The 26,129-nt window shown below is 41.1% G+C and overlaps 1 protein-coding gene across 9 annotated transcripts in view; it reads right to left on the minus strand.

Moving 5' to 3' along the window:
* SEMA5A (semaphorin 5A) overlaps positions 1 to 26,129 on the minus strand; it is a 491,583-nt gene that overhangs the window by 27,962 nt on the left and 437,492 nt on the right. For all 9 annotated transcript variants that reach the window (XR_010840079.1, XM_067030787.1, XM_067030788.1 and 6 more), the window contains 2 exons: positions 2,723 to 2,948; positions 1,266 to 1,484 (listed from right to left, as the gene is read on the minus strand). Coding sequence is in view for 8 of the 9 variants with exons in the window: in XM_067030787.1 (XP_066886888.1) it covers positions 1,266 to 1,484; positions 2,723 to 2,948 (445 nt within the window). In the remaining variant the exon portion in view is untranslated. The remainder of the gene's footprint in view (positions 1 to 1,265; positions 1,485 to 2,722; positions 2,949 to 26,129) is intronic.

Here is a 26,129-nt window from a genome sequence, read left to right on the forward strand (position 1 = left end):
GACGCTCGTCACAGGATGCTTCCTCACTAAACGCTTAAGTTCCTCTCCGACCTGGACCAGGTCACTGTGTCTTTCTTTACTCAGTGAATAGCACACAGCGGGTGATCCAACAATGTTTGCTGAGAAACTCAATGGATAAAGAAAGGGAGATCAAATAACCGACCGCTTATTTTCTCATCATTCAATAACCATCACCGAGAGCTATTTCGAGGCTGTGCCAGGCTCACGCTGGGAGCTGAGGGCACTGCCACGAGTGGGATGGTCCTGCCCTCCTTGGGTGGTCACTCTGACAAAGTCAGAAGGCAGGATGCACAGCCAGAGGCCAGCACGCAGGATGGCCGTAAGGCATCGGGTTAGACTAAAGATCCTCTGGCCGTGGGAAGGTCGGGGGGGAGCGATCAAGGTGACAGAGCTGCACTCAGAGCCGGGGCAAAAGGGAGGCACAGATGGTTAGAGCATTACAGGCGACAGAGGAGCCTTGACTGTATTAGCAGACAACGCCCTGAGCGGGGGCGAGGGGGTTCCTTAAGGTCATTTTATTAACCCCGCGCTTGTGTGCGAATGCTGCGGAATGAAAAGCCAGGGTTCAGGAGGAAGACCCAGACAACACAGCCCCTGTGTGGGGGTCTCCAGGAGAGGGTGCTGCGTGTTTAGAGGACTGACCTCAGGACGATGAAGACCCCTGTTGGCTGAGGGCACCAGGGACAGGCTCGGCAGGGCCCTGCTGGGCCACCCCTGATAACTGTCACTCTGGTGAGGACTCTGTGGTATGGAGGGAGGTCAGTTCCGGGGGGCGCTGGGCACATCGGAGTCTGGGAGAGACCAACCTCCAGTTTAAAGACAGGACACCGCTCTCTGGACCATGGCAGCCCAGCCCACTTCTCAAGAGGTGCAGTGCTTGGGGCCATGATCCCTTAGCGGGGCTCCTGAGAAGGCTAGAGTTTCTGTTAAAGCAGAAGAAATAGATGAACATCATCCAGCCTAGGTGATATCTGTCTTTATACCAATGCAGTTGGAAGATTATATCTCTATCTATCTAAATCTATATCTTTATCTACACCTGTATCCGTATCTATATTTCTAACTGTTATATATCTACATCGATATCTATGTCTACACTTCTATCTCCATCTACATCTATATTTATATCTATCTATCTATCTACCACAAATTATTTCTCAAACATAAAGCCAGGGAAGCTGAGTGAGAAGGTCTTCCAAGGCCCTGGATGTTTCGGTCTTTTCCAGATTACTCGATCCACTCACCTGGGCAGGGCAAGATGTTGCATTCCTGGTATTCCAGGGAGGGGCCCAGGCAAGGCATGCCCCCAAACTTGGGCTCCGGGTTGTTGCAAACACGCTTCCGGTTGCGAATGCCCCTGCTGCAGTCTCGGCTGCACTGTGACCACGAGGTCCAGGCTGACCAGGCCCCGTTGATGGTGTGGGCAGAGTATCTCCCAGCACGCAGGAAATCACCAGAAAGGCCTGCAAGGGAAATGGACAAAAGACGATTCTGGTAGGAACTCTCAGAGTAACCAGAGTCCAAACTAACTTTCATTCTGTAGCACTGTCTGCTCTGCTTCTGCAACTATACTCTCAAATAGCAGTGGAACACTATTTACACACCTCAGAAGCACAAAACTAAATAAAAATAAAATTGCAGTTTGCGTGATAATCTCCTATAACTCAAGCTTCTTTCTCTGCAGTCGCTATCAACAGGGGTGCAACTAAGAACTCAATTTGTCAATGTAGCATAGACCTTATACAAGTAATAGGGTTTTTTGGGTAATAGGTCACTTATTGTTCTGAGAAGTTTCTTACAAAGAAAATACACCTTTCTCACTTCCACTGGGAATTCTACAACAAATTGTCCTTGTGCAATTCGTGTTCATTTTGATGGAAATGCCTACTGACTTAAAATATGAAAAAATATTCAGTCATTTTCTCAGAGGTAGGCAGTGTGACACAAGTTTTAACAAAAAAACTCTCAAAAGCATGCCATGAAGTTCTGGGGAAATGTGAGAGGCAGATGTGTGAACAGTTCTATCCATTGTTAAGTTTCTCCGTTGTCTATAAAAATTCTTGCTCAGAAACCTGGCAGATGCTCTTCAGAGAAAATAGATTAGAAACCTTTTTCTCTGATGAGAGAGTAGTTTGTGGTTAATCAATAAAGAACACACAATTTAGTTTCATTTCATGTGGTCAGAGGCAAACAAGTCCAATTTTGTATTCTCAAGACATCGATACCAAAACGTATGGCTAGTCATTAGAACTTGAAGCCATTGAGACACAAGAAGCATGAAGTATTTTTTAAGCCATGCCCACAATATACTTTTGGAGGAAATATAAGAAGTCTTTTATAAGTGTGTATCACAATTTTTCCTCAGTTTATATCATTTAAAATGAATATTAGCGTTGGTTTTATATGTATCTGAGAATGGAAGGATTAAAAAAATATGTGTTCAGATAAGAGAATAAAGTTAAAGAAACAATGCCATTCATTTTCTCTTTTTTTACTTCGATGTCGTAAGAAGTAAGTTCACAGCCTGCTCTGAAACGAGGGAATAAGTGATTGAATTGGAGACAGGGTTGCCAGATTTAGCAAATAAAATACAGGAAGCTCAGTTAAATTTTAGTTTAACTGGGCTCTTCTATGAACTTAGAAATAAGACAGAACACCTGTCCCGGGAAGCGAGTCCGTCCCTACAGAGTCGCTTACTCACCGTCAGTGGAGCAGCTGCTGGTTCCATCACTAGAACAGTACCGCATCTCAATTCTCTGCTTTCCCACTTCCAGCAAGTTTGGATCAGGCAGGCGGGCCTTGCACGTGTACCGAAATCGCTGCTCGTAGTGGCCCCCATTGTCAGAGATGTTGACAGGCGTCCAGGGTGTCCAGGGTGTGGTCTTCTTCAGCTCAGGGCATGGGTTGGTATTACAAGGCTGGTACTCCTGGAGGAGAAAACACATGAAGTATGCTTACCATGCTGCAGAAATAGAGCCAGGCGCATCCCTCCTTAAGTGACGGAGAGGGCTCTCTAAAACTTTAGGTCCTGACACCCACCAGCTACTCTGCAAAGTTAAAAGCACATTTTTTGTCACATCAGGCATTTAAGAGAATGTTCGGTGTTCAAGTTAACTGCAAAGGAATCTGCACAGTTTCTGCATCAACCATGAGAATGAGATAATAAATGTAATTGTATGTGAATAAAAATGGTGATTCTCCCTAAATCATCTTCCTTTCACTTGATAAGTGACCCAAAATGCTGAATATTCTGAGGTTAACTTTAGCTTTCTTTTTTTTTTTTAAGATTATAGTTAAAATGAGGGAACCGGAATTTGATTTTTGGACCTCATTATGTACAGTCTGAGATTTATAGTTTAAGCTCTGGATCACAGATTCAAAGTGTTAGAATGGTAGCTTTCCAGTTGATAACACAATACATGATACCTTTGGGTCTATAAGAAATTTTCACAAGATTTCCCTAGTTAATATGTTGATGGCATTTTTCAGTCTCACCTCCCTTCCCCAGTACCAGATACCTCCATTGGAAGCACAGGGGAGAGGACCCTGGCAAGTGGGACATGCCATTTTGGGGCAGTGGAATTTAGGACTATACATTTAGGTCTCTTAATCTGGCAAGAATTTTAAACATTATGCCTCCAGAAACACAACCAAATCTAAGGGGCACAGGGTTTGACACTGAACATAGCACGAGATGTTTCATTAGAGGGAAAACCCACAACATAAAATACATTCAATTATGGCCATACTTTAAAAATAATTTTATTACTGTTAAACATACAAATAAAGGAAGAGTTAAATAGCTTTCTAAGATTTATTATGAAAAAGAGAACTGTTCTATCCTTCCCCCATCTCTTTCGGTTGAATATCTAGATATTTGTCCCTTAGAGCTAACAAGAAGAATTTTCCAGTATCAGGCATTGTCCATTTACTGTGCACTATGGGAAAAGATTTAGCTCTTTATTCTTTACCCCTTTACCCTCCTCCCTGTGTCTCCAGCCCTGATGCAGCCTTCCTTCCCATCTCCCATCATCTTAATGTACTTATGCTGTACTTTTGGTGAGATCCAAAGCCAGTGTTTGCACTTATCGCTAGTCGAACGCTATCCACAGGTGCCTGGTGCAGAGAGCCGACTGGTTTCTGTTTCGTGTCCAGTTCCCTCCCAGTCGACTCAAGGACTCGCCTGGTCTGTTTCTATGAACTTGTCATGAATTCACTCCCCATCAGGTATTTGGACACAGTAGGAACCGTGATGGCTGGTTTATGCTTTTAAAATAAGTGTCTCGGTAATATTGTATAAATGAGTTCTGGTAGGAGAGAAAGTAGCCCCGTGTATCCACACCAGAAGCTTTAACTGGATGTCTGTTAAAATATTTATTTTGTCATGATTCTAATTAGTCTAACTAGTTTTCTTTACGCAGGGCCTATCTTTTAAAATTTTTTTACGAGGGACAATACTCGAGGGTTCTTCACGTTTGTGACTTCATACGCTTCTAACAGAAAACATGTAGAGTAATCCTCACCACTTTCCTGATTTAACACCTCTTGCTTCCCTTCCCTGGCCCACACCGATGTTCTCCATCCCCACACCAACACACACTGGAAGACAGATGATTTCATTTTCCTTTGTTTACAGCATGTTTTATTATGGCATCCTTTGGATGCTGCCTTTTAAGTGAAAAAATAACCCCAATGGATGCCATAAACTCAATCATGTGAAATACTAGACAGAACACATGTGTGCTCTTTTTCACTGGAATGGAGACCACGTAATAGGAACGCAATCGGCCTTGCCTGGGACCTTCCAGGCCCACTGTGTGGCAACACTGCCAGCCCCAGATTGAAAATGCCATATGCATTCCCCTCTTCCCGCTGCGTCAGGCCAGCTGGGCAAGTGTCCGGGGGCGGCTGGCTCCTTGCCTAAATGGACTTAAAACGTATGCTGTTTATGGACCCCTGCTTTTAGCATTAACAAGTTTGACATTACCTACAAAATAGTAAGATCCAATGTCTCAAAAAACAAACACAGAGGGTCCTTCCAATAATGCTGAGCTTCCTTGCACTAGAAATGTCACCTCTTCTACGGAGATGAAGTTTTATTTTTGAAACAGATGAATAGAAAATATATTTTAAAGCCTGGGTTGGCCTCTGTGTACTGGTAAAATGCTCAGAAGGGTGGGGGGATGGTGGCAGCTGCCACATGTCCCAGAGGTGGGTACACCTCAAGGGTGAAGAAGATCAATTCAGGCCCATTAGACCTCAACCTCTGGTAACAAAGTCTGTTCTTCTGTTCCGTTAGCTCCTCACTGGACAAAATCCAACAGGAGTCTCAGGACCTCTCCTTTCAACTGCCTTTTAAGATTTGATTATGATGCATTCATTTAAAATATCCAATTATGAAATACTGAGAAATGGTATGACTGATCTGTTTTATATTAATGACCAAAATTATAAAGTGGGTCAATTGCGTGGTGAGTAGTTGTATGGCTTAACTGAGCCAGTACGCTCCAATTTACTGCGGAACTGCTGCTATAAGTAAAATAGAGAGATGGGGACAGTCCAAGCAAACCCAAACTTGAATGGAACTTGAACGGCATTATTTTTGATGCTAAAAAGAGAAATTATTTTAAAAGGGATTTCAGGGAGCTAATTATTACACCTGTCACATAGGATTTTTAATCTTCTGGTGGAAAATATTAGATAAGAATGGTTAATAAATCGATCCCACTGCTGCTATATATCCAAAGGAATTAAAATCAGGATCTCAAAGATATATCTACACTTCCATGTTCATTACAGCATTACTCACAATAACCAAGGTATGGAAACAACATAAGTGTCTAGTGACGAATTAATGGATAAAGAAGATGTGAGACAGACAGACACACAAACACACACACACACACACATACACACACACACACAGTGGAATATTATTCAGTCACGAGAAAGAAGGAAATCTTGCCATTTACAACAACTTGGTTGGACCTTGAGGGCATTATGCTAAGTGAAATAAGTCAGACAGAGAAAGACCAATTCTGTATGCTCTCACGTATACGTGGAACCTAAAAATGCCAAATTCTGTATGCTCTCACGTATACATGGAATCTAAAAATGCCAAACTCAGAGAAACACAGAGTAGAGTGGAAGTTACCAGGGGTTGGGGAACATGGGGAAATGTGGGTCAAAGGGTACAAACTTCCAGTTATAAGATTATCAAGTTTGGGGGTCTAATGTACAGCACGGTGATTATAGCTAATAATACTGTATCATATACTTGAAAATTTCTAAGAAAGTACATCTTAAACGTTCTCACCACAGTAAAGAAATGATAATTTTGTGACAGGATGGCGGTGGTAGCTAATGCTACAGTGATAATCATTTTGCAATTTATAAATGTAACAAATCAACACATTGTGCACCTTAAACTTACACAATGTTATGTGTCAATTATATCTCAATAAAGCTGGAAAAAATAAAATAAAAGCAGCTGCCGATGCAAGGACAAAAAATAAAGACAGCAGCCAATGCAAGGACAAAAAAGAAAAAAAAAGGTCAAGAACAACAAAGGAAAATATAAACATGGTTACTACACCAATTTTAAACAGTTCTCCTAACATGTTGCCTATGTTTTACCTGTCCCAGTCAACAGTGATACAACCATCCATTTAAAAGTTTAATCTGGAAAACTCGGAGGCACCTGCCTGTTCTCCCTCACCTCTAGGCCAAGTCCTATAGATATGGCCTCTTAGGCGCCTTCTCTCCTCCTCATCTTAACTGTCTCTTTTCCAATTCAGGTCACAGTCATCTCACTCCCGTTTCACAGAATCAAAGCATGTATTTCACTGACATTGAATTGTGTATTTATAAGTCTGCTTCCACAAACAGACTGTAAATTTGTCAAGAGCAAGAACTTTGTCATATTTATTTTATATTACCAGTCCTAAGTACAATACTATAATTTTTTGGTGAATGGATTAGTCAATTCACAAATAAGCCCATTCTGTTGGAATCTGCATAAATCTGGGGAAAAATTAGATGGTTAAGCAGGGCCCCGTTTTGCTGTTTATTTTTCCTCTGAGAAAACTAAAATATCTTATATTCCATAGGTTGAAAGTAAAATAGATGGTAACAATCCAAGAAAAATTTTGATACCATGTGTTTAGCACAAAATAAGAAAACTACCCTTAAAGTGTTTGCATCAATAGCTGAATATATGAACTAAATATATTCTCGTATGGAATACGTATGGTTTCCATATGTAGTTATCAAATTCTCTTTCGGTAACTAAGTTGTTACACACTGAAACAGAAAGCCATTCTGCACCAGAAGAGCAAGAGGGCCAAGGTACGGAGACATATGTACAGAGGTAGATCTGTGATCCCAGGAGCTTGCGGAAGCAGAGCACAGATTGACGGGAAATCCTGGAAATTAGTTTAGTGGTCCCCGCAAGGGAGAGAAAGAAAAGGGAGACGGCGTATTCAAAATTATAATGCCATGGAATGACTTCTGCTTCCAACCAAGATGGAGTAACAGAAATGGGATGAACTCTTTCACCGAGAATAACTTTAGAATACATAAAACAACAGTTCATAAGGCGTCGGACATTAGGCAACGCAGGACAGTGATCACCATGTTTTGGAACCATGAGGTGAGCTCCACAACTGACCCAGCCTATGACTTGAGAAGGTTTCCAGGTGATGGTGGAGGAAGAAGAGACCCAGGCACAGACTAGTGACTGGGGAGACAGAACTGTGAGGTGAAGGAAGCCAAAGGGGCCAGGGTTCTCAGCAGGAGAGGGCTGCACAAGGAAGAAGCTCCAGTTATGCACAGCTCCCCCGTTAGGTATTCAGCTGAGTAGAAACCCGTGAATGTATGTGTATGAAGAGACTCCACATTGGTGGGGAAAGGCCCACCTGAAAAGATCAGAGGGAACTGTGCTGCCACTCACATAGGGCTGGGAATACTGCTTGCTCCTAAGAGCCAGACTGAAAAGCTTCATAATTCTCCTCGCATCACTTAGGGTACCAGGAAGGGTCTTGTCTCCACCGTGGGGAAAAAAATCACCCCAGACTAAACTCTGCTCTGATCTCAACTAACAAAGCTTACAAGCAAAAACCAAAAAGATCAAACTAGTTTCACATAACTTGATCTTGTCCCAAAGGAGAGCTCTTGCATAATTTGGGGAATACAAGAGTGTCCAACGTACAAAAAGGAAAAGGTCACAGTGTCTTACATCTAATCTAAAATCACCAGGTATGCAAAGAAGCTGCTAAAAAAACACAACTTACAATGAGGAGAAAAATCAGTCAATTGAAATTGGCACAGGAAGGCCATACATGACAGAATTTGTAGTTAAGAATATGTAAAACTGTTATTATAACTGTACTGCATATGTTCAAGGAGCTAGAAGAAAGACAACCTATTAAGTAGAAACATGGAAGATATAAGGAAGAAATAAAATCAACTATACACAACATTCTATGAGGTTGACTTTAATCTGATATAAAAAACCAGACAGACATAAGAAGGAAAGAAAACTACATGTGAATATTCCCCAGTAACTTAAACACAAAAGTGCTTAACAGGATTTTAATAAGCAAAACTCCAAACTATTTAAAAAGGTTAATAGCTCATAATTATGTAGGCAGTATGTCAAGGGTGCAAGGTTCATTAACATTTAAAATTGGATCAAGGTAATTCACCTTATTAACAGTCTAAAAAGTAAACCCACATGGACTTCTCAATAGATACAGAAACATTATTTGATAAGATGCCCAAACCCACTCCTTACAGAAACTCTCAATCAACTAGGATAGAAATAAATTTCCTAAATCTGACAAAGGACATTTATTAAAAACATACAAGCAATATCTTAAAGGTTAAAGCCTGCATGTTTTTTTAAAGCTGAAGAATATTAAGTCTGTTTCTATGTACTAGCAATGAGGAATCATAAATTTTAAAAAATGCCATTTACAATGCTATCAAAAATATGAAATACTTAGGAGTAAGTCTCATAAAATATGTGCATGACTTGTACACTTAACGGAAACTTAATCTTCTAAATGATCTATAGAATCAATGCAATCTTAGTCACGATTCCAGAAGGCCTCTTAAAAAAATAAAATTTGACAAGCTAATTCTAAAATTCACACAGAAATACGAAGTATCTATCAATAGAATAGCAAAAGCATTTTGCAAAGAAAGGACATTGTTGGAGGACTTACACAACCTGACTTCAAGATCCATTATAAAGAAACAATAATCAAAATGCTGTGGCATTAAGATTGAAAGATTGAGCAAAGAAGTGGAATGAAAAGCCCAGAAATAGACCCACATTCATATGGCTTATTGATTTTTCAAAAAAGGTACAAAGGGAATTTAGTGGTAAAAGCAGTCTTTTCATCAAATGGTGCTGGAACACTTTAATATCCATATGTGAAAACCTGAACTTTGATCAATAACTTGCTCTACCCATGATAATAGACTCAAATGGATCATAGACCAATATCTAACAGCATAAAACGTATAGAATAAAGCTTAGGAGAATATTTCTGTGACCTTAGGTTAAGCAAAGATTTCCTAGATACAATGCCAAAAGCATCAGTCATAAGAGAGGTAAAAATAAGTTGTGTTAATCAAAATCAGAAACCTCTACTTTTGTTTTTTTTTTTTTTTTTTTTTTGCGGTATGCGGGCCTCTCACTGTTGTGGCCTCTCCCGCTGCGGAGCACAGGCTCCGGACGCACAGGCTCAGCGGCCATGGCTCACGGGCCTAGTTGCTCCGCGGCATGTGGGATCTTCCCGGACCAGGGCACGAACCCGTGTCTCCTGCATCGGCAGGCGGATTCTCAACCACTGCGCCACCAGGGAAGCCCAGAAACCTCTACTTTTGAGAGACACTCACTGTTAAGAGAATGAAAGACTAGTCACACATGGGAGAGAATATTTGCAAATCAGTTATCTGATAAAAGGCTCATACCCATTATACATTTAAAAACTTAAAACTCAACAATAAAAAAAAAAAACAGTATAAGCATTGTCAAGTGTTATGGAGAGACATTTCACCAAAGAAGATATACAGATGGCAAAAAAGCATATGTAAAGGTACTCAATATCGTTTTTTGTTTTTTGGGTTTTTTTTTAAGAATAAAAGTAAATTAACACACATATAGGGAACAAATGTTGTGGACACCAAGGGGGGAACGTGGGGTGGGGGGTGGGGTGGGATGAACTGGGAGATTGGGATTGACATGTATACACTAATATGTATAAAACAGATAACTAATAAGAACATGCTGTATAAAAAAAATAAATAAAATAAAATTCAAAAAAGAATAAAAGTAAATTAAAACCACAAGAAACCACCACACACTTATTAGAATGGCTAACATGAAACAGAACACAAGAAACCTCGAACCTGACAATATCAAATGCTGGTGAGCTTGCAGAGCAACAGGAACTCTCATATCCTGCTAGTAGGAATGTAAAATGACACAACTGCTTTGAGAACTATTTGACACTTTGCTAAAAGCTTAAACGTACACTTACCATATGACCTAGACATTTCCCTGCTAGATATTTACCCAAGAGCAAAGAAAGGATATGTCCATACAAATACTTGTACATGAATGTTCACAACAGCTTTATTTGCAATAGCCAAAAACTGGAAACAATGCATATATCCATCAGCAGGTAAATATCCAAGCAAATCATATCCAAAAAAGAGACTACACAATAATAAAAAGAAATGAACGGTTGTTATATTCAACGTAGAAGAATCTGTAAAGAATTGTGCCGCGTGAAAGAAGCTCCCAAGAAAGGAATGACAATGTATGATTCCATTGACATAAAATCATGAAAAGTGAAAACTTGGTAGAATCAAAAAGCTGAGTGGTTACCTGAGACTAGGGAGGGCAGGGAGGTATATGAGGGAGGGGTTGCGAAAGGAAACAAGGAAACTTTTGAGTTGATGAACACATTCATTCTCTTGTGTTGATGGTTGCATGGATGTACATATTTGTTAAAATTTATCAAATGCTAATCATGTGCAGAGTATATGGTATACCAATCATACCCAATAAAATATTAAAAACTGTGTGGTCCCTGAAAAACAATTGTCTTTCTAAAAATTGGTGGTTATTTTGCTAATTTAGAAGTGATATTCAAAACGGTTGCGTTTGCACGCACCTGCGCACAAACTAAGATTACAATTATTTTACGGCGTTCATGTTGGAATATTTGAGACCGAATGTAACTACTAAGTATTTGTAGATAAATGTTTCATAAACACAAAATGTGCGTGATCCAGCCAATTTTACCTGTCATCCCACATGCCACACTGTACGATAGAAAATGTTATTTTCCATCATACAATCAGTCAGTGTAGCAACTGCCTGTTTAGCCTACATATATACATGTGCATCAACTGCATTCTTTTATAATCTTATTCCTCTTACAACCAGTTTCTTTAGCTTCAGTGCATTTTCATGCTGATGCAGGTCTTTGAACATGAAGGAGTTAAAATTATCTTCCATGAGGTTTAGGGATGTTTGTGAGTCACAGGGTGGCTTGGTGGAAGGAGCATTCAGCCCCAAGGCCACCTTCTAACTTACTGTATAATCCTTGGCAAATCTTTGGAACATGTCTTAATCCGTTCCGGCTGCTATAACAAAACAGCACAGACTGGGTGGTTTATAAACAACAGGAATTTATTTCCCACCATTCTGGAGGCTAGAAGTCCAAGATCAGGGTGTCAGCATGGTTGGGTGAGGGTCCTCTTCCGGGTCACAGATGTCTCTTTGTATCCTCACATGATGAAAGGGGCTAGTTAACTCTCTGGGGCCTCTTTTATAAGGACACCCATCTCACTCATGGCGGCTCCAGTCTCATGATCTAATCACCTCCCAAAGGCTCCACCTCCTAATACCATCACCTTAGGCATTCGGTTTTCAACACACGGATTTTGCGGGGACACAAGCATTCAGCCTATAGCAGAAGATATTGCAACAAACGCCAAATGAAGGGTTACACAAGGTGATCTCCAAGTACTTAACAAACACATTTTGGAATCCAGAGTCTTGCTTTTAATTTAGTCGTCCAACCCAAAGTAAATATTCAGTGCATGCACTTGAATCTGGTTCATAGAAGGTAAAACGATTTGATATCCAAAGGCTACATGACGAACAGTCTACGCTAGCTACTTTGAAGAGGGGATGCTGATTTAGAGATTTTAAAGAATATTCTTGTTTTATTTCCATTACTATTATTAGTCATTAAAGGCCCAATGAAATAAAATAGAAATACTCTTTAAAATGTGAAAGCAATATTGGAACAAAAAGAGTGAATATTTTTCAGTAGAAAATCCCCCTGTTCTATTGCAGTAACTGCGTGCATTTCAGCAGACCTCCTCTGGGTATAGCCACAGTCCTCTCTTTGGCCACGTTTGTAAATCTTTACCGTATCACTTGTTTGCCTAAGGGTCTCCAAATCCTGCAAGCTTTTTGAGGGTAAAGCCTGGGGCTGATGCAACTTCCTTCCTCATTTGGGTAACTGGCAGCACTTCTGGCTCCAAAGAGGGAGAGGATTGAGGTGAACGTCGCAAGGGCTTTCAAATGGCTGCATTTATCAATACTTTCAACAAGCAGTCAACCTGCATTCTTCTAAGTGCAGAAAAAGCAGCAAAACATTCCTCTGCTTTCATATTAAAAAAAGATGTGTGTGCCTGTGTGTGTTAGATTATATGCGTTTGTATATCTATAAAAATGGAGCTGGCTTTCCTCCTTACACGTACTTTTAGGCATTCCTTTTTATAACACTGTAGAAATCCCAAGAGAATAAGGAAACCAGTGCTGTCGCTGGTAATCTTCTTTATTATAGAGGCTGTGATTTGTGGACACTCTATAAACTTACATCTCAAATGAGAAGATGCATTTATTTGGTTTATTCTCTCACTATCATGCCCTTAAATTCTTAGTCCCTGAGAGCGAACATCAAGAATTCAGATATCTTTTTTTTCTGGCAAATACCTTGCAACAAGAGGAGAAACTACTTTTAGTTAGGAGTGAAAGCCTACCATTGGGAAAAATGTTTCCTTCTCAAACTGACCATTGAAATGGGTGACCTTGAGCAAAAAAGTCCACCCTTTATTTCCATTCCTCCATCTTTAAAGAAAAAAAAAATGCTTAAGTGTAATATACTTGCTTCAGAATATTTGGACCTATTTTAAGAGTTCTTATGAGGAATTTCGGAAGAACAAGAGTCAATAACACAAACCAAACCGACGGTGTGTTATTTAAGATTGAGGCTTTGAAAGGACAGCTCATGGGGCATTGCTTTTACACTAATACATGGGGGCAGTTGCCCTGGATTCTTTTAAGTACAAAAAAACAGTAGTCACTTGCTTTCTTACTAGAAAATGATCGTGTGTGTGTGTGTGTGTGTGTGTGTATATCTCACCATCTCACTGTACATATACAATTGTAGAAAAACATGGCTTAAGAAAAGAAAGAAGGGCTTCCCTGGTGGCGCAGTGGTTGAGAGTCCGCCTGCCGATGCAGGGGACGTGGGTTCGTGCCCCGGTCCGGGAAGATCCCACGTGCCATGGAGCGGCTGGGCCCGTGAGCCATGGCCGCTGCGCCTGCGCGTCCGGAGCCTGTGCTCCGCAACGGGAGATGCCACAACAGTGAGAGGCCCGCATACCACAAAAAAAAAGAAAAGAAAGAAAAAATACTCCCTATCATCATAGAATTTGGAGGTTATGGTTATAGTCATATTTGTGTGGGCTAAAGTGGCTTAATTTCTCGGCAAGAAGATGTAGAATCAAAATAGAATAATGGAGTGGTTCTGGAAAATTCAGTCATGAAGACACAGGCTAAAACCATACTCACGGTTTCGGCAAACCCTAATTAAAAAAATTAAATGTATTAAAAGCTGTTACTTAGCAGCCTAGCTAATCATTGGTATTTTACCAACACCTGGTTATTAGTCTGTGGTTTGATAAGTAAACATTTATTTTATAAATAAATTAATTTCTAAAATAATTTGTTTTGAGCTTTTGAGAAATGTATTAAAAATAAATGTGAGTCAGATGGTGTTGATAAATATATACAACTTGTTTTTACCTGACCATTGACTGCGAAATAATTAAATACCATTTTCCTCTTTTAGATAATTTGGATGCTTTCATTTTTTTCTTTATTCTGCATGTGTAGCTCAAGGAACGTAGACCAAAACAGAATTGTAATGTCTTTTTCTATTTGCTTACTCAACTGGGAAAATTCCTAAAGACATCAGTTTTCTTCTGTCTTTCATCAGGCATGGAGAGGGTTGAGTAGTCCTACTTGGAGCCTTGGGAGTAGCTGGTCTATTTGTCATTAGTCACCTCCACCCTGATTCCTTGATTACGGCACAGGTATGATCTTAAGGGTGCTCTGACAGTAAGTACCCACTTGCAGACTCTGGTAGGAAGAATTCTCACACGCCCCCAAGAGCCCCACCACCTGGGTATCACATCTCATGTAATCCCTTTCCTGTGAGTGTGGGTGGGTTCTGTGAAAATGATGGCATAGTGAGGTTCCTCCTAATCTAAGACCTCCTTGTAGTGGACAAAAGACAGATTCTCCCGCTGGCTTTGAAAATGGTGGCTGCCACATTGTGAGGGGACCACATGGCTAGGAACTGAGGGCAGGCAATAGGAACTGATGACATCCTCCTACCTACAGCCAGAAGAAAACGAGGACCCCAGTTCCCAAACTTTAGGTCACTGTGTTTGAGTGAAATAATGTTGCGTAAATGTCTGTTGTTTAAGGGCACGAACAGAATTTTAGATGGTGTTCTGTTTCTTCCAAGGAAGAGTTTTTCCTAAAAAAATGTATCTTCCTGGGGTGTTCATGGCGCTACAGAGACAAAAGCATCTGTTGTCAGGAGGGACTGAGAAGCCCCGGGTTCCACAGAGTTAAACGGGTTTCATCAAACCAGGAGTGCTCAGAGTTGATCTTGGAGCCCCTTTTCTAGAGCTTCTCAGGGAACCAGAGTGGAAGAGAGGGCACCTTAGCAAATGCTGTCAGAGAGGATGCTACTGGGAATCAAACAAGTTCTCAAAAGGTGAGAGCAGTTTTCTCATCGGAGGACTGATTCTACAATCAACTTCACTGATTCAAGACTGAAAATCGGGGTGTATTCCCAGAGCTTTGAAGTTGTATGGAAGTCATCCCTCTTCTGCCAAAGCTAACCAGGATTTAAAAGACTGAGGATGCAGTCCTACGTTCATAAAATCCTTAGCCCACTTGACTCCATGTTCGAATCAGGAAAGCCATCTAGAGTATCCCTCTCCTTCAAGTCTGTTGGTGGGCGGCTTTCCAGAAAGTGTATGATGTATACGGAGCTGGCACTTCATTTGTCTTGCTCCTCCAATGACTTCCAGTCTGAGTTTATTTATATGTGGGCTAATCAGTTCTTATTGTGAAATTCTGCTCATTTCCAAGTTCACTGCCTTATGTGATAACCAGGGGAGTCCACCAGGTCTTAACCTTGACCTAGGGCCTCAGCTTTCTCATCTGAAAAATGGGCACATAAAGAAACATCATTGGGACTTCCCTGGTGGCTCCGTGGTTAGGAATCCGCCTGCCAATGCAGGGGATACGGGCTCAAGTCCTGGTCCGAGAAGATCTCACATGCCAAGGAGCAACTAAGCCTGTGCACCACAACTACTGAGCCTGTGCTCTAGAGCCTGCGAGCCACAACTACTGAGCTCACACACCACAACTACTGAAGCCCGTGTGCCTAGAGCCCATGTTCCGCAACAAGAGAAGCCACTGCAACGAGAAGCCCGCGCACCGCAACAAAGAGTAGCCCCTGCTCGCCGCAATTAGAGAAAGCCCGTGTGCAGCAACGAAGACCCAACACAGCCAAAAATAAATAAATAAATAAATTAATTAATTAAATTAAATAAAAAGAAACACATCATAATCATTGGGGAGTGTTAACAAGATAAGGTGTTCACAGTGATGAGCAGGGATCCTGGCATATGGGGCATCTTTGGTCGGCACAGAAGTCTGGAAATGAGGATGGGATGCAGAATGCGAAAATATTAAGGGTTCTGCAAAGTTGGTCGTTAGCAATCTCGAGAAATCATCCTCTGTCCAAGAAAATGCGGATGGTCACAAAAACCCCTAATGATCCCAGCCGTAAGGTTACACGCAAGGGAATGGATTTACTTAAATGGCAAAAAAGGTTTAAACTTAACTTGCATCCAAGTTTCCATGTTCACCATTTCACTCCCTTAGTAATGTGATCATCCAGGAGAAAATTATCTTCGAAATTTGTTCTTAACTGAGTTTACATGAAGCTGACTTTTTATCAGTTCACATTCCTTAAATAATTCGTTAAGATTTCATGTCCTAAAAGATAGTACTAGGAACATTTATTTAATCTAAAATTCCTACACCATGAATGATGCATTTGGAACATTCGCTGCTAAGGTCAGAAAGTTCTTCTGTCATTTCCTTTCACCAGTATGGAAATGTTCAGAACTCTTGGGTATTCTTTTGGCTCTCTAAGCCGGGATCCCATCATTTAATGGATCTGGGAAATGAAAAACACATATATTTTATCAACATCTTTGCTGAGAACTTAAAGCACAAGGAACCCTTTTTTTTGCTCTTCTTTTGGCCGATTTACCTTGGGAAATTATGTTCCTCAAATAAAGTTGTATAAATGACTTTCTTCTTATAATTCCGATTAACTAGGTTTCTATTACCTCATGAATCTTTCCTGCCAGAAATTATGGGTAATGTCCTAAGTATCTAAATTTAAACAATTATGGTTTTGAAATTAAAAAAGTCAAAGTAATATTGTACAAATGACTTTTTCAATGAACAACACAGTCGTGAAAATAGAAGTATCATGTTATCCATTCGCTCATCCATTAATCCTTATTCCAGTAATCACTGTTGGAGCATCTATACCTCGTGCAAGATGCTAAGTTACATCCTCAGGGAATCTTAGACGTTAGTGGTGAAAATGAACAGGGGAAGTTCAAGGTAGACACGTGAACGTGCCATTAAGTCCCACTCCAACTATGTGTTATGGGAATTAAGATGCAGGGGGGACCTGATCTTAAATCACATGAGGACACAGTAATTGACACTGTGGCCAATGCCATGGGCCACTCGGCCTGGGGTTCTGGGTCTGACAGACCGACCAGTTTTATACCGAGGGGTGTATTACTCCCCAGCCACAAAATCAGAGGTTGGACGCACCAACAGCTTAGTTGCCTTGAGTGACCAATTCTGGCTGAATTATCCATGCCTTCGTAGTACAATGTCACTGCTAATACAAAACAAATGAAAACCCCAGTGCAATCTTATCCACTTTAAGAAAAGTCTCAGGTTTTGACTACATTAAATAAAAAACCAAGAAGTTAAAATATAAGTTGCCAAAAGAGTTGGGTATGTGTCCATATTTTTTCTTTCTTTTTTTTGCGGTACGCGGGCCTCTCACTGTCGTGGCCTCTCCCGTTGCGGAGCACAGGCTCCGGACGCGCAGGCTCAGCGGCCGTGGCTCACGGGCCCCGCCGCTCCGCGGCACGTGGGATCTTCCCGGACCGGGACACGAACCCGCGTCCCCTGCATCAGCAGGCGGACTCTCAACCGCTGCGCCACCAGGGAAGCCCCGTATTTTTTCTTAATAAAGTTAAAATTCATTATGCCCCAATTTTATAAATGTCCATACTGTACGCACAGGGTCCCAGCAGCAGGCCTGGTGAAAAGAGGAAAGTGCGACAGTAACCTGCTCAGGACTGTGGTCACAACTGATGGCCGAGGGTCATTCCAAGGCCTGGGTGGTGTCTCCAGATCATCATTACTCTACTGGCTTTCCTCTCAAAGCTGGGAGCTACATTCCCAAGAGACCACCAATCTCCCAGCAAAGGAGACTCGTTTCCACCTGAGTATAAAGGCGTTGCTCTTTCTATATTACCGCAATCTCATTGCGATTTTCCTAATATCGTTTTCAAATAGACTATCACAAGGAGGAATATTCTGTCTAAATGCAGTAACAACATCATAACACAATCATCTGTCTAAGACCGCTCTTGATGGATTTATTTCTAAGACTCATAAACTTCTCTCCCAGAACTTAATTTAACGGTGTATTGATGTCTTGGGGCTATAATTAAATTTATGTATTACTGACAATACTATTAATGCATTCGGTTTGTTGCTGTTGCTCTTTTCCAGAGCCTAAACACATTTCTCACATTTGCTTGAATTTTTTTTCCCGTAACCTGAGTTTCCGGCCACTGCTCTGCTGTCTTACGCCCCCGCTTCTCGTGGGCCTCTTTCTCCCTCCATCTATGTGATATTCTGGACAGTGGGTCACTAAGCTGATTGGAGCACATAGCAAAGAGAACAGCCAGAACTTGTGAGGACTTGGAGTCTGTGCCACAAGGCTGGACAGCGAAACCTTTGTACACACCTGCTTCCTAAACCTGGCCTGACCCTGGCTGCCAGCACTGTTGTGACTGCTTTCCCGTCGATGAGGACTGCGGTAGGACTAGGATATTCAAGATGTTAAGTTCAAACTTATAAGTTAAACAATTCTGGCCTTTCATATACTTAACATGTGGCCAGGATCAAAACAGTTTACCTACAAGTTTGCTATAAAAAAGAATTGTCCAAATCAACTTTTAAAGACTGATCTACATTATGGATTTTCATCTACTTAAATATAAGTTGAACATCTATAAATTCCTAATATACAGTATGGTGATTAAATTATTAAGTGGGTAAATTCCATCAAATCCATATATTTGTCAAAGATATTTATTTATCCTGACATAAGTTGTACATTCCTTAGATTTTAGCCATACAAAACTTTCCCCCAATTGTCACTACATAGACACACTTGTATGTGTGTGTGTGCATGTATATATTTTTTATATATATATATATATATATATATGAAAATAGAAAAACTTATAATGGAGGTCACTTATGTGGAAGTTCCTATATGAAGATTATCTAAACCAATAAATGTGGCTACAGGTCTCTTGTTCTAGAATGTTACTTCTTTAATAAAGCAGGGATGCTTCTTGTTTCTTATTTAAAGTTATCTTTCAGGACTATAGAAAATGTCCCAGTTAAAATATTTAGGATTCTGTACTGTGAAAGACTTTAAATTTCATTTTTTTCTCTTCTAGGAAATGTTGTAAAATGTAAGCAAGACTACTGACTGCTTTCTGCTTCAATTTATATTCATTTAGGCAAAAAAAAAAAAAATCATAAGGTGGCTGAATAAAAATTCCCGTCCTTCCAAAATATGACTGAAGGAGCTCTAAATTGCTTAATTTTCCTACGAATATAAGTATATTGAATAAGAAAAATAAGCAGTACGTTAGGGTGACTACAGACATCTAAGTTTTCTCTTATGTTGTGACAGAAAAAAGTTTCGTTTTCTTCTTTTCAACCATTCCTCAGTGTTAGAGGTTATCTGGCTTTATTACACCATGAAAGGTCCTAACCCATATTCAGACAGAACATTGCCGTCAGGGGAGTGAGATGTGCGGTTTTTGCAAACAAGAGTTTATATGGGCAGGCAGGAAAGACACCAGCAGCTAGAAGCCTAAATATGTATTAATATATAGAATATGCAGTTATATATGAAATATATATATAATTTCACAAAATTATAGTCAAGGTAGTGTACCAGGAGGCTCTACCGTAAGACAGTCTGAATGGTGGAGGTGGCAGCCTCGACAAACGCTGGCTAATTAGTGTTAACTGCATTCCCGCGACTCCATGTTACCAGCAGGATAAAGCCCAAAGTACCCAGCTTTCGAGACTCAGAAAATTAGATCCATTGCACTGGCTCAACCCTTCCCATCCTGTGGCCTGTATCTGAGCCATGTGGCACTGTCTTAAAGACCCACAGATACATACTGTGGCTTCAGGCCTCTCTGCCTTTGCTGCTGCTGCCTTTACTGTAACATATGATTCTCCTATATTTACCTGAAAACACCGCTCCCTCCTTCACGTTGCCATTGTGCCCTGGAAAGTAACAGATGAAGGATGCAGCATCAGAAGGAACTACCTGCACAGGGGTGTCTCCAGTGATTTGTGAAGACACCTGCTACCAAGTTCTTGTGTTCTGTTTTTAGCTCACCGCTGGACACTTGCCGCTTGTCACACAGCAGAAGACCTCCCGGCCCTTCCGCCGTCAAAGAAGGCACTGATGGGGTCCACGCATCTGGAAACCCGCCTTAGCTCCTGTATTTTTGATAACTTTTCCTCAACGGTCCGCAAAATCTTTAAAAACACGGAATATTCTTTCAATCAATAAACAATACGTTGTCACAGCTTTCCTACCACTAATCTCTTCATGACTTTTTTTTTTTTTTTTTTAGCTGTGACGATGTGAGAGAGTGGCAGGGACATATACACACTACCAAATGTAAATTAGATAGCTAGTGGGAAGCTACAGCATAGCACAGGGAGTGCACCTCTGTACTTAGTGACCACCTAGAGGGGTGGGATAGGGAGGGTGGGAGGGAGGGTGACAAAAGAGGGAAGAGTTATGGGAACATATGTATATGTATAACTGATTCACTTTGTTGTAAAAGAGAAACTAACACACTATTGTAAAACAGTTATACTCAAATAAAGATGTTAAAAAAATAATAAAAAAATAAAAAATAAACAATACGTGAACAGACGAAGATCAAGCAGCCATGGTTCACGTGGGTTTGGGGCCAGGAGCTCGTCCAGCTGAGCACCAGCCCTGCCCCCAGTGCCGCCTACAGGGGCTCAACGTGGTGCCCTTTGCCAAATACACAATCACGTCCGGCCTACAGCTAACGACTGGCCATTAACTAGTAGCCCCTGATCTTTGAGATACAGGTAAGTGAGCTGGCAGGAATCCTTGGGATAAATCATTCCCATCCTTGACCCGACAACTCTTATTTCTTTGTCTTGTTGTATTGAATTGGCCACAATCTCCAGAATAATATTAACATGAGCAGTGCTGCCAGGAATCCATGGCTTTTCTTTGACTTTAATTGAAAAGCTTCTAACCTTTCAGCATTATGTGTCATGGTGTTTTTTGTATCATTTTAATAGGTATCCTTTGTAAGGTTAAAAAAGCTCCCATCTATGCTTTGTTTGTTGACTGTTTAAAAAACTGTTATGAATGAGTGTTGAATTTTATCAAACATTTGTTCTGCATCTACTGGAATGCCTCTGACATTCTTTCTTCTTAATCTTATTAATATAAAATAGATTATTTATTAGATTCTCCATTTGATCATTATAAATGTCATACTATGAATATGAACATATAAGTGCAATGTAAATATTTATATATGTAAAATTTATATTTATACATAAAGTCTGATGAATGAAGGTTGTACAAGTTTGCACAATATGTACACTGCACAAAAGAAGATCCTGGCAAGGGGCATGTGAGGGCTGAAATTCAGCCTGCATCTTTCCCTAAGCCGTGAGTTTCTGCAGACGGCTGTCTGTCCTCAGAGGAAGGGGAATAAGAACATGCTGGCTGCCTGCCAAGACCTGAGCCTACGCCGTTGTGACCCTCAGAAGGGGAAATATGTACTACTTCACACAAAGGCACCTTACAGGTTAGCAGTGCTTCTGGGGCTCATCCATTTCTAGCCCTCGAGGTCAACGTCATTTACCAAGCAACTCAACCACCGGATATCTTATCTTGGGAGAACTTGCTACAGGATTCTCTCACTTTTAAACAAATTGTCCCTTTCTGTCTACTGCTGCGAATCCTTGCCACCATCTCTATGAGCTGGCACCACTAGCTCTGATTTTCAATGCCCTTCCCCTCCTCAAAGAGGCGGCCACGAGAAAAGGGACACAAATGTTTAAGTGAGGGAGAGAGATACAAATACAACTTAAAATGATGAAGACCTGACTCTTCTTGCAAATATGATGATTGTTTGGGGACCTCTGGAGAGAATGCTTGATCTCTGCTCCTGCTTTAAATTTGTGACAGTTCTCCCTTCATTTGAATTTTGCCAGGGCCTTTCACACAATTCATTGAGCAGCTAGTTTGTGCCAGCTACTGAGAAGGTGCTGAGGATGCAGGGCTGAGCCGCAGAGACAGGGCATCTGCAGCTGGTGGCTTGGAATCTCACAGTGTTCTCTGCAAAGTATCCCCAATGCCCTGGGGAATCTCCCCTTCTCTAGTGGAGAGGACCACAGAAAAAGCATCACCCAGCTTTCTCGAAATTCAGGCTCACCAATGATTTCACCCTGGTCCAGTTACAAGGACATGATTGCCAACTTAAAACTGGGCCAGGCAAAGTTCTGTCTTCCACTGAGACGTGAGACATAAATAGAATGTCTGCAAAGTGCCAGATTGTTAACCTTTTTTTTTTTTGGCTGCGCTTCGCAGCATGCGGGATCTTAGTTCCCTGACCAGGGATCGAACCCATGCTGCCTGCAGTGGAAGTGCGGAGTCTTAACCACTGGACCGCCAGGGAATTCCCAGACATGTCTTTTATAACACTAGTCCCTTATCTTTTTTCACTTGAGTACATATGCTGAAAGTTAATTAAGATGCCTTTCAAACAAATGAGGCCAAACCCGATAAATGTGTAGTAAACTCATAGCCACACCTACTCAGAGGCCTCCCCTACACAAATATTGGTCTAAAAGCGACAAAAGGGAAATTGTAAGTTCTGCTAAAGAACAAGGAACAATGAGTACTGGGGAAAAAGTTACAATTTCTATTGATTATATATATATATTTTTGCCAAGATCCCAGTAAAAGATAGAAGTGAAGAGTCAGAATTTTAAAAATTGACAATTTGTATCAGGATGGAATTGGATTTCCTTTGGCCAGATTCTTTTCATTATGCTGTGACTCCTGGGTCACATCTAAGAATAACATGATCTCTTATTGAGTACCAAGGATGACAAACAAGACAGAGAGAGCAGGAGAGGCCCTGAGAAGGTCATTGAAGATATATGCAGCCAAGGAAAAGGCTGCCAAATCTTCACGAAGGCACACACGTGGAAGAATGCCTCCTTAACAGCCCCAGGAATTGGGGTTTACAAAATATAAGAGCAAGCCCAATGGACCAGAAGTATTTACCCTTCCAGTTTCCTGGCCGTTTGCTTCAGTGAGATCCGCAGTGCACGGAGAACGTAACAAATGCACTGGAGGGGTGCTTAGGCAGATCTCTACTCCACAGGGTAGACAGTGGGAGTTCCTCAGTGGAGGGGTACCAGAGGCAAGGCACCCCAACGTGCACCCTCGGGGAAACGCCAGGGCCTCAGCCAATTCTAGTGCCAACCCCTCCTGTTGGAGCAAACTAATGGGGACACCATTTGTATTCGAAGTCCCACTGAGCACTCGTCTTCCTCTCAGTAACCCCTACAACACCCAACTGACTTCTCCTAAAATAGCGAGGTGGGGCTTGTCCAGGGAAACCCATCCCGTGTACAGAGGGCTTAATATGGCAAGCTGGACTCCTTGCATCCTCTGGACACCTGTAGCTTATCTGCAATATGGCACCGTCTACCAGGAGTTGATGTCATGGGGTTGTTAGTATTTCTCGTCCCAGGCTGAGAGCTCCTTGAGGTCAAGAATAGCAGCTTACCCAGATTCCTATTCCACCCAGCCTACATCCCAGGCCGTGGCTCAGACTCAGAGTTGTTCAAGACTGACTTGTCGAGAGAATAGAGCTCGACTCAACGTTGACTGTGAACGTGAAGTGCGCCAAGGGAAATAATACAACAGTTGGCTGGCATGCAGGATGATGGTCTGCAAAGGGCTCAGGGCCATTACATTTAATTTCTTATTTACAAAGGAGAGCTCAAATATTGGAATCTGTGCAACTTTAAAATATTAAATTCAGATTTTCTTTTCTAATTGGGTGCTCTGTAATAGTTATATGTACTCAAGTCTTGCCTATGGGGGTCTGATAAGGTCTCGGAAGGTCACTGCCAAGTATAATCTAATATCGAAACCAATTTTAATGAACTTCATACATTATTACTGCAGGCATACTGGCTTTCAGTGCTAAATGTGATTCGTTTGGAGCAGCCTTGTAAAACCTAATTAGGAAGAATTCGAAATAGTTTAAGAATATGAACAAGAAATGAAATGTTCATAAGCTAATATCATGGAGAGAAAATTTAAATGTGAACGAAAGGCAGCTCCATTGGGGTATGAAGAGTCTCTGTGAAAGAATAACCACAAAATATGTTCCTTTACAAGAAACTGTAAGAAAGAACCAAAGAGTAGACAAAAGCAATATAATGCACAAGAATGATCACTTCGTTTGAAAAGATGTTGCTAACGCTTTGCCAAATTGCCATCATCTTCAAAAAAAATTAGTACATAAATTTAATAACTAGTTTCATTTATTCATTTTCGTACACTCTGCTAGGTATTGAGGATACAATCTCAAATAAAATAGATATGGTCCTTGACTTAAAAAATCTCAAATACCGGGGCTTCCCTGGTGGCGAAGTGGTTGAGAGTCCGCCTGCCGATGCAGGGGACCCGCTCGAACGCGGGTTCGAGCCCCGGTCCGGGAAGATCCCACGTGCCGCGGAGCGGCTGGGCCCGTGAACCATGGCCGCTGAGCCTGCGCGTCCGGAGCCTGTGCTCCGCAACGGGAGAGGCCGCAACAGTGAGAGGCCCGTGTACCGCAAAAAAAAACAAACAAAAAACAAAACCTTCAAATATCTTCTTTTTTGGTATTAATAAGTTTAAAAACAAATTAATTTATCTCATATTAATGTTATGGAACTTCCTCCTTTGAAATAGGACTAAACTCAAGTTTCTACGACATATTTGGGGGCAACACTGACCTTAATTTATGTTTTTTTTTAGGTTTAGAAGCACCTACTAAAGTTGAAATAATGATTGTGGGAAAGTATCAAATTTCAGAATAAGGGCTAAGCATATACACACCCACACAGATCTGCATGTCTAAGGGTCAGGTATGTATTTACAGTTAGATGGCTGCTTTTAGATAGTAAAATCTAGATTTTTTTTTTTTTTTTTTTGCTGTAAGGAAAAATAATTGAAGACATGATGTGGCTTTTACCTGCTAGAAATCACTGATGGATTTACACTGTGGAAATATTAACACAAGAAAGTTATCCTAGCCCCAATTATGTAACTGCAGTAGCAAGTAAGTAAGAGTCAAATGGCTATCTATGCCCTTTAGCCTGATACCCAAGAGCTTTCAGAAATGAAACACCTTACTTTCCCTGTCTGCGTCTTGCCATATTCCTTTAAGCATCCTCAACCATGCAAATGACACTACTTAGGGCTCCCAGTGTTCTCCCCACGCCCTCTGATTCACAGCCTTCGTTCCTGTTTCTTTCACAGAGAAGCTCCTATTCCCATCTCAACTTGGCCAAAGCCTAGCCACACCTTTGGGACGCTTGACTCAGCCAGCCAGAGGTAACCTCTCCCTTCTCTGGACTCATTGTTTTCTCTTAATGGTTCCATTGGCATTTCTGACTTCTTCCTTATATTCTGGCCATTAGATTTATATTTTTCTCCCTTGGTTCAGAGTTTTCTTGTATGCACCTGCATGCCTTCATCTTCCATAGGACCTCGTACAGTTCTTTACACACAGTAAATAGTCAACATTTTTGGTTGACTACTTATGTAGATGAAAAGATCTGAAAATTCTACAGAGGGTAGAATGGAAGACATGAATCAGTAACTGAAGTCATTGAGAATGTTCTTTTCTTCCATACGTAGAACTGTCTAGAAATTAACAATTACATATGAGATCACACCAAGCTTTAGGGAAATCAATTATCAAACACGACTCACGTAACAGGCAGAGTTCCTTTCCACCCTTCACTTTCAGGAGTCAAGGCTTATCCCCCTAAAAGCTATTAGCAGCGGCAAGAAGATAAGAGAAGGAAATCAATTACATAAGCTTCCTAAGGAAAACTGCTTGGCGAACATCAGAGAGCTCCTCCTGATGTCTGGATTCCATCTGTTTGCCTCTGCTATTTTCGCCTCTCTCTCTTTCGAGAGGCGATGGCTCATGTGCTTCTGCGGAGTCTGAATGATTTTATAAGGTAGATTCCACAGCTTATTTCTTAC

The sequence above is a fragment of the Kogia breviceps genome, chromosome 4, assembly GCF_026419965.1.
Source record: "Kogia breviceps isolate mKogBre1 chromosome 4, mKogBre1 haplotype 1, whole genome shotgun sequence".
Classification (NCBI taxonomy): domain Eukaryota; kingdom Metazoa; phylum Chordata; class Mammalia; order Artiodactyla; family Physeteridae; genus Kogia; species Kogia breviceps.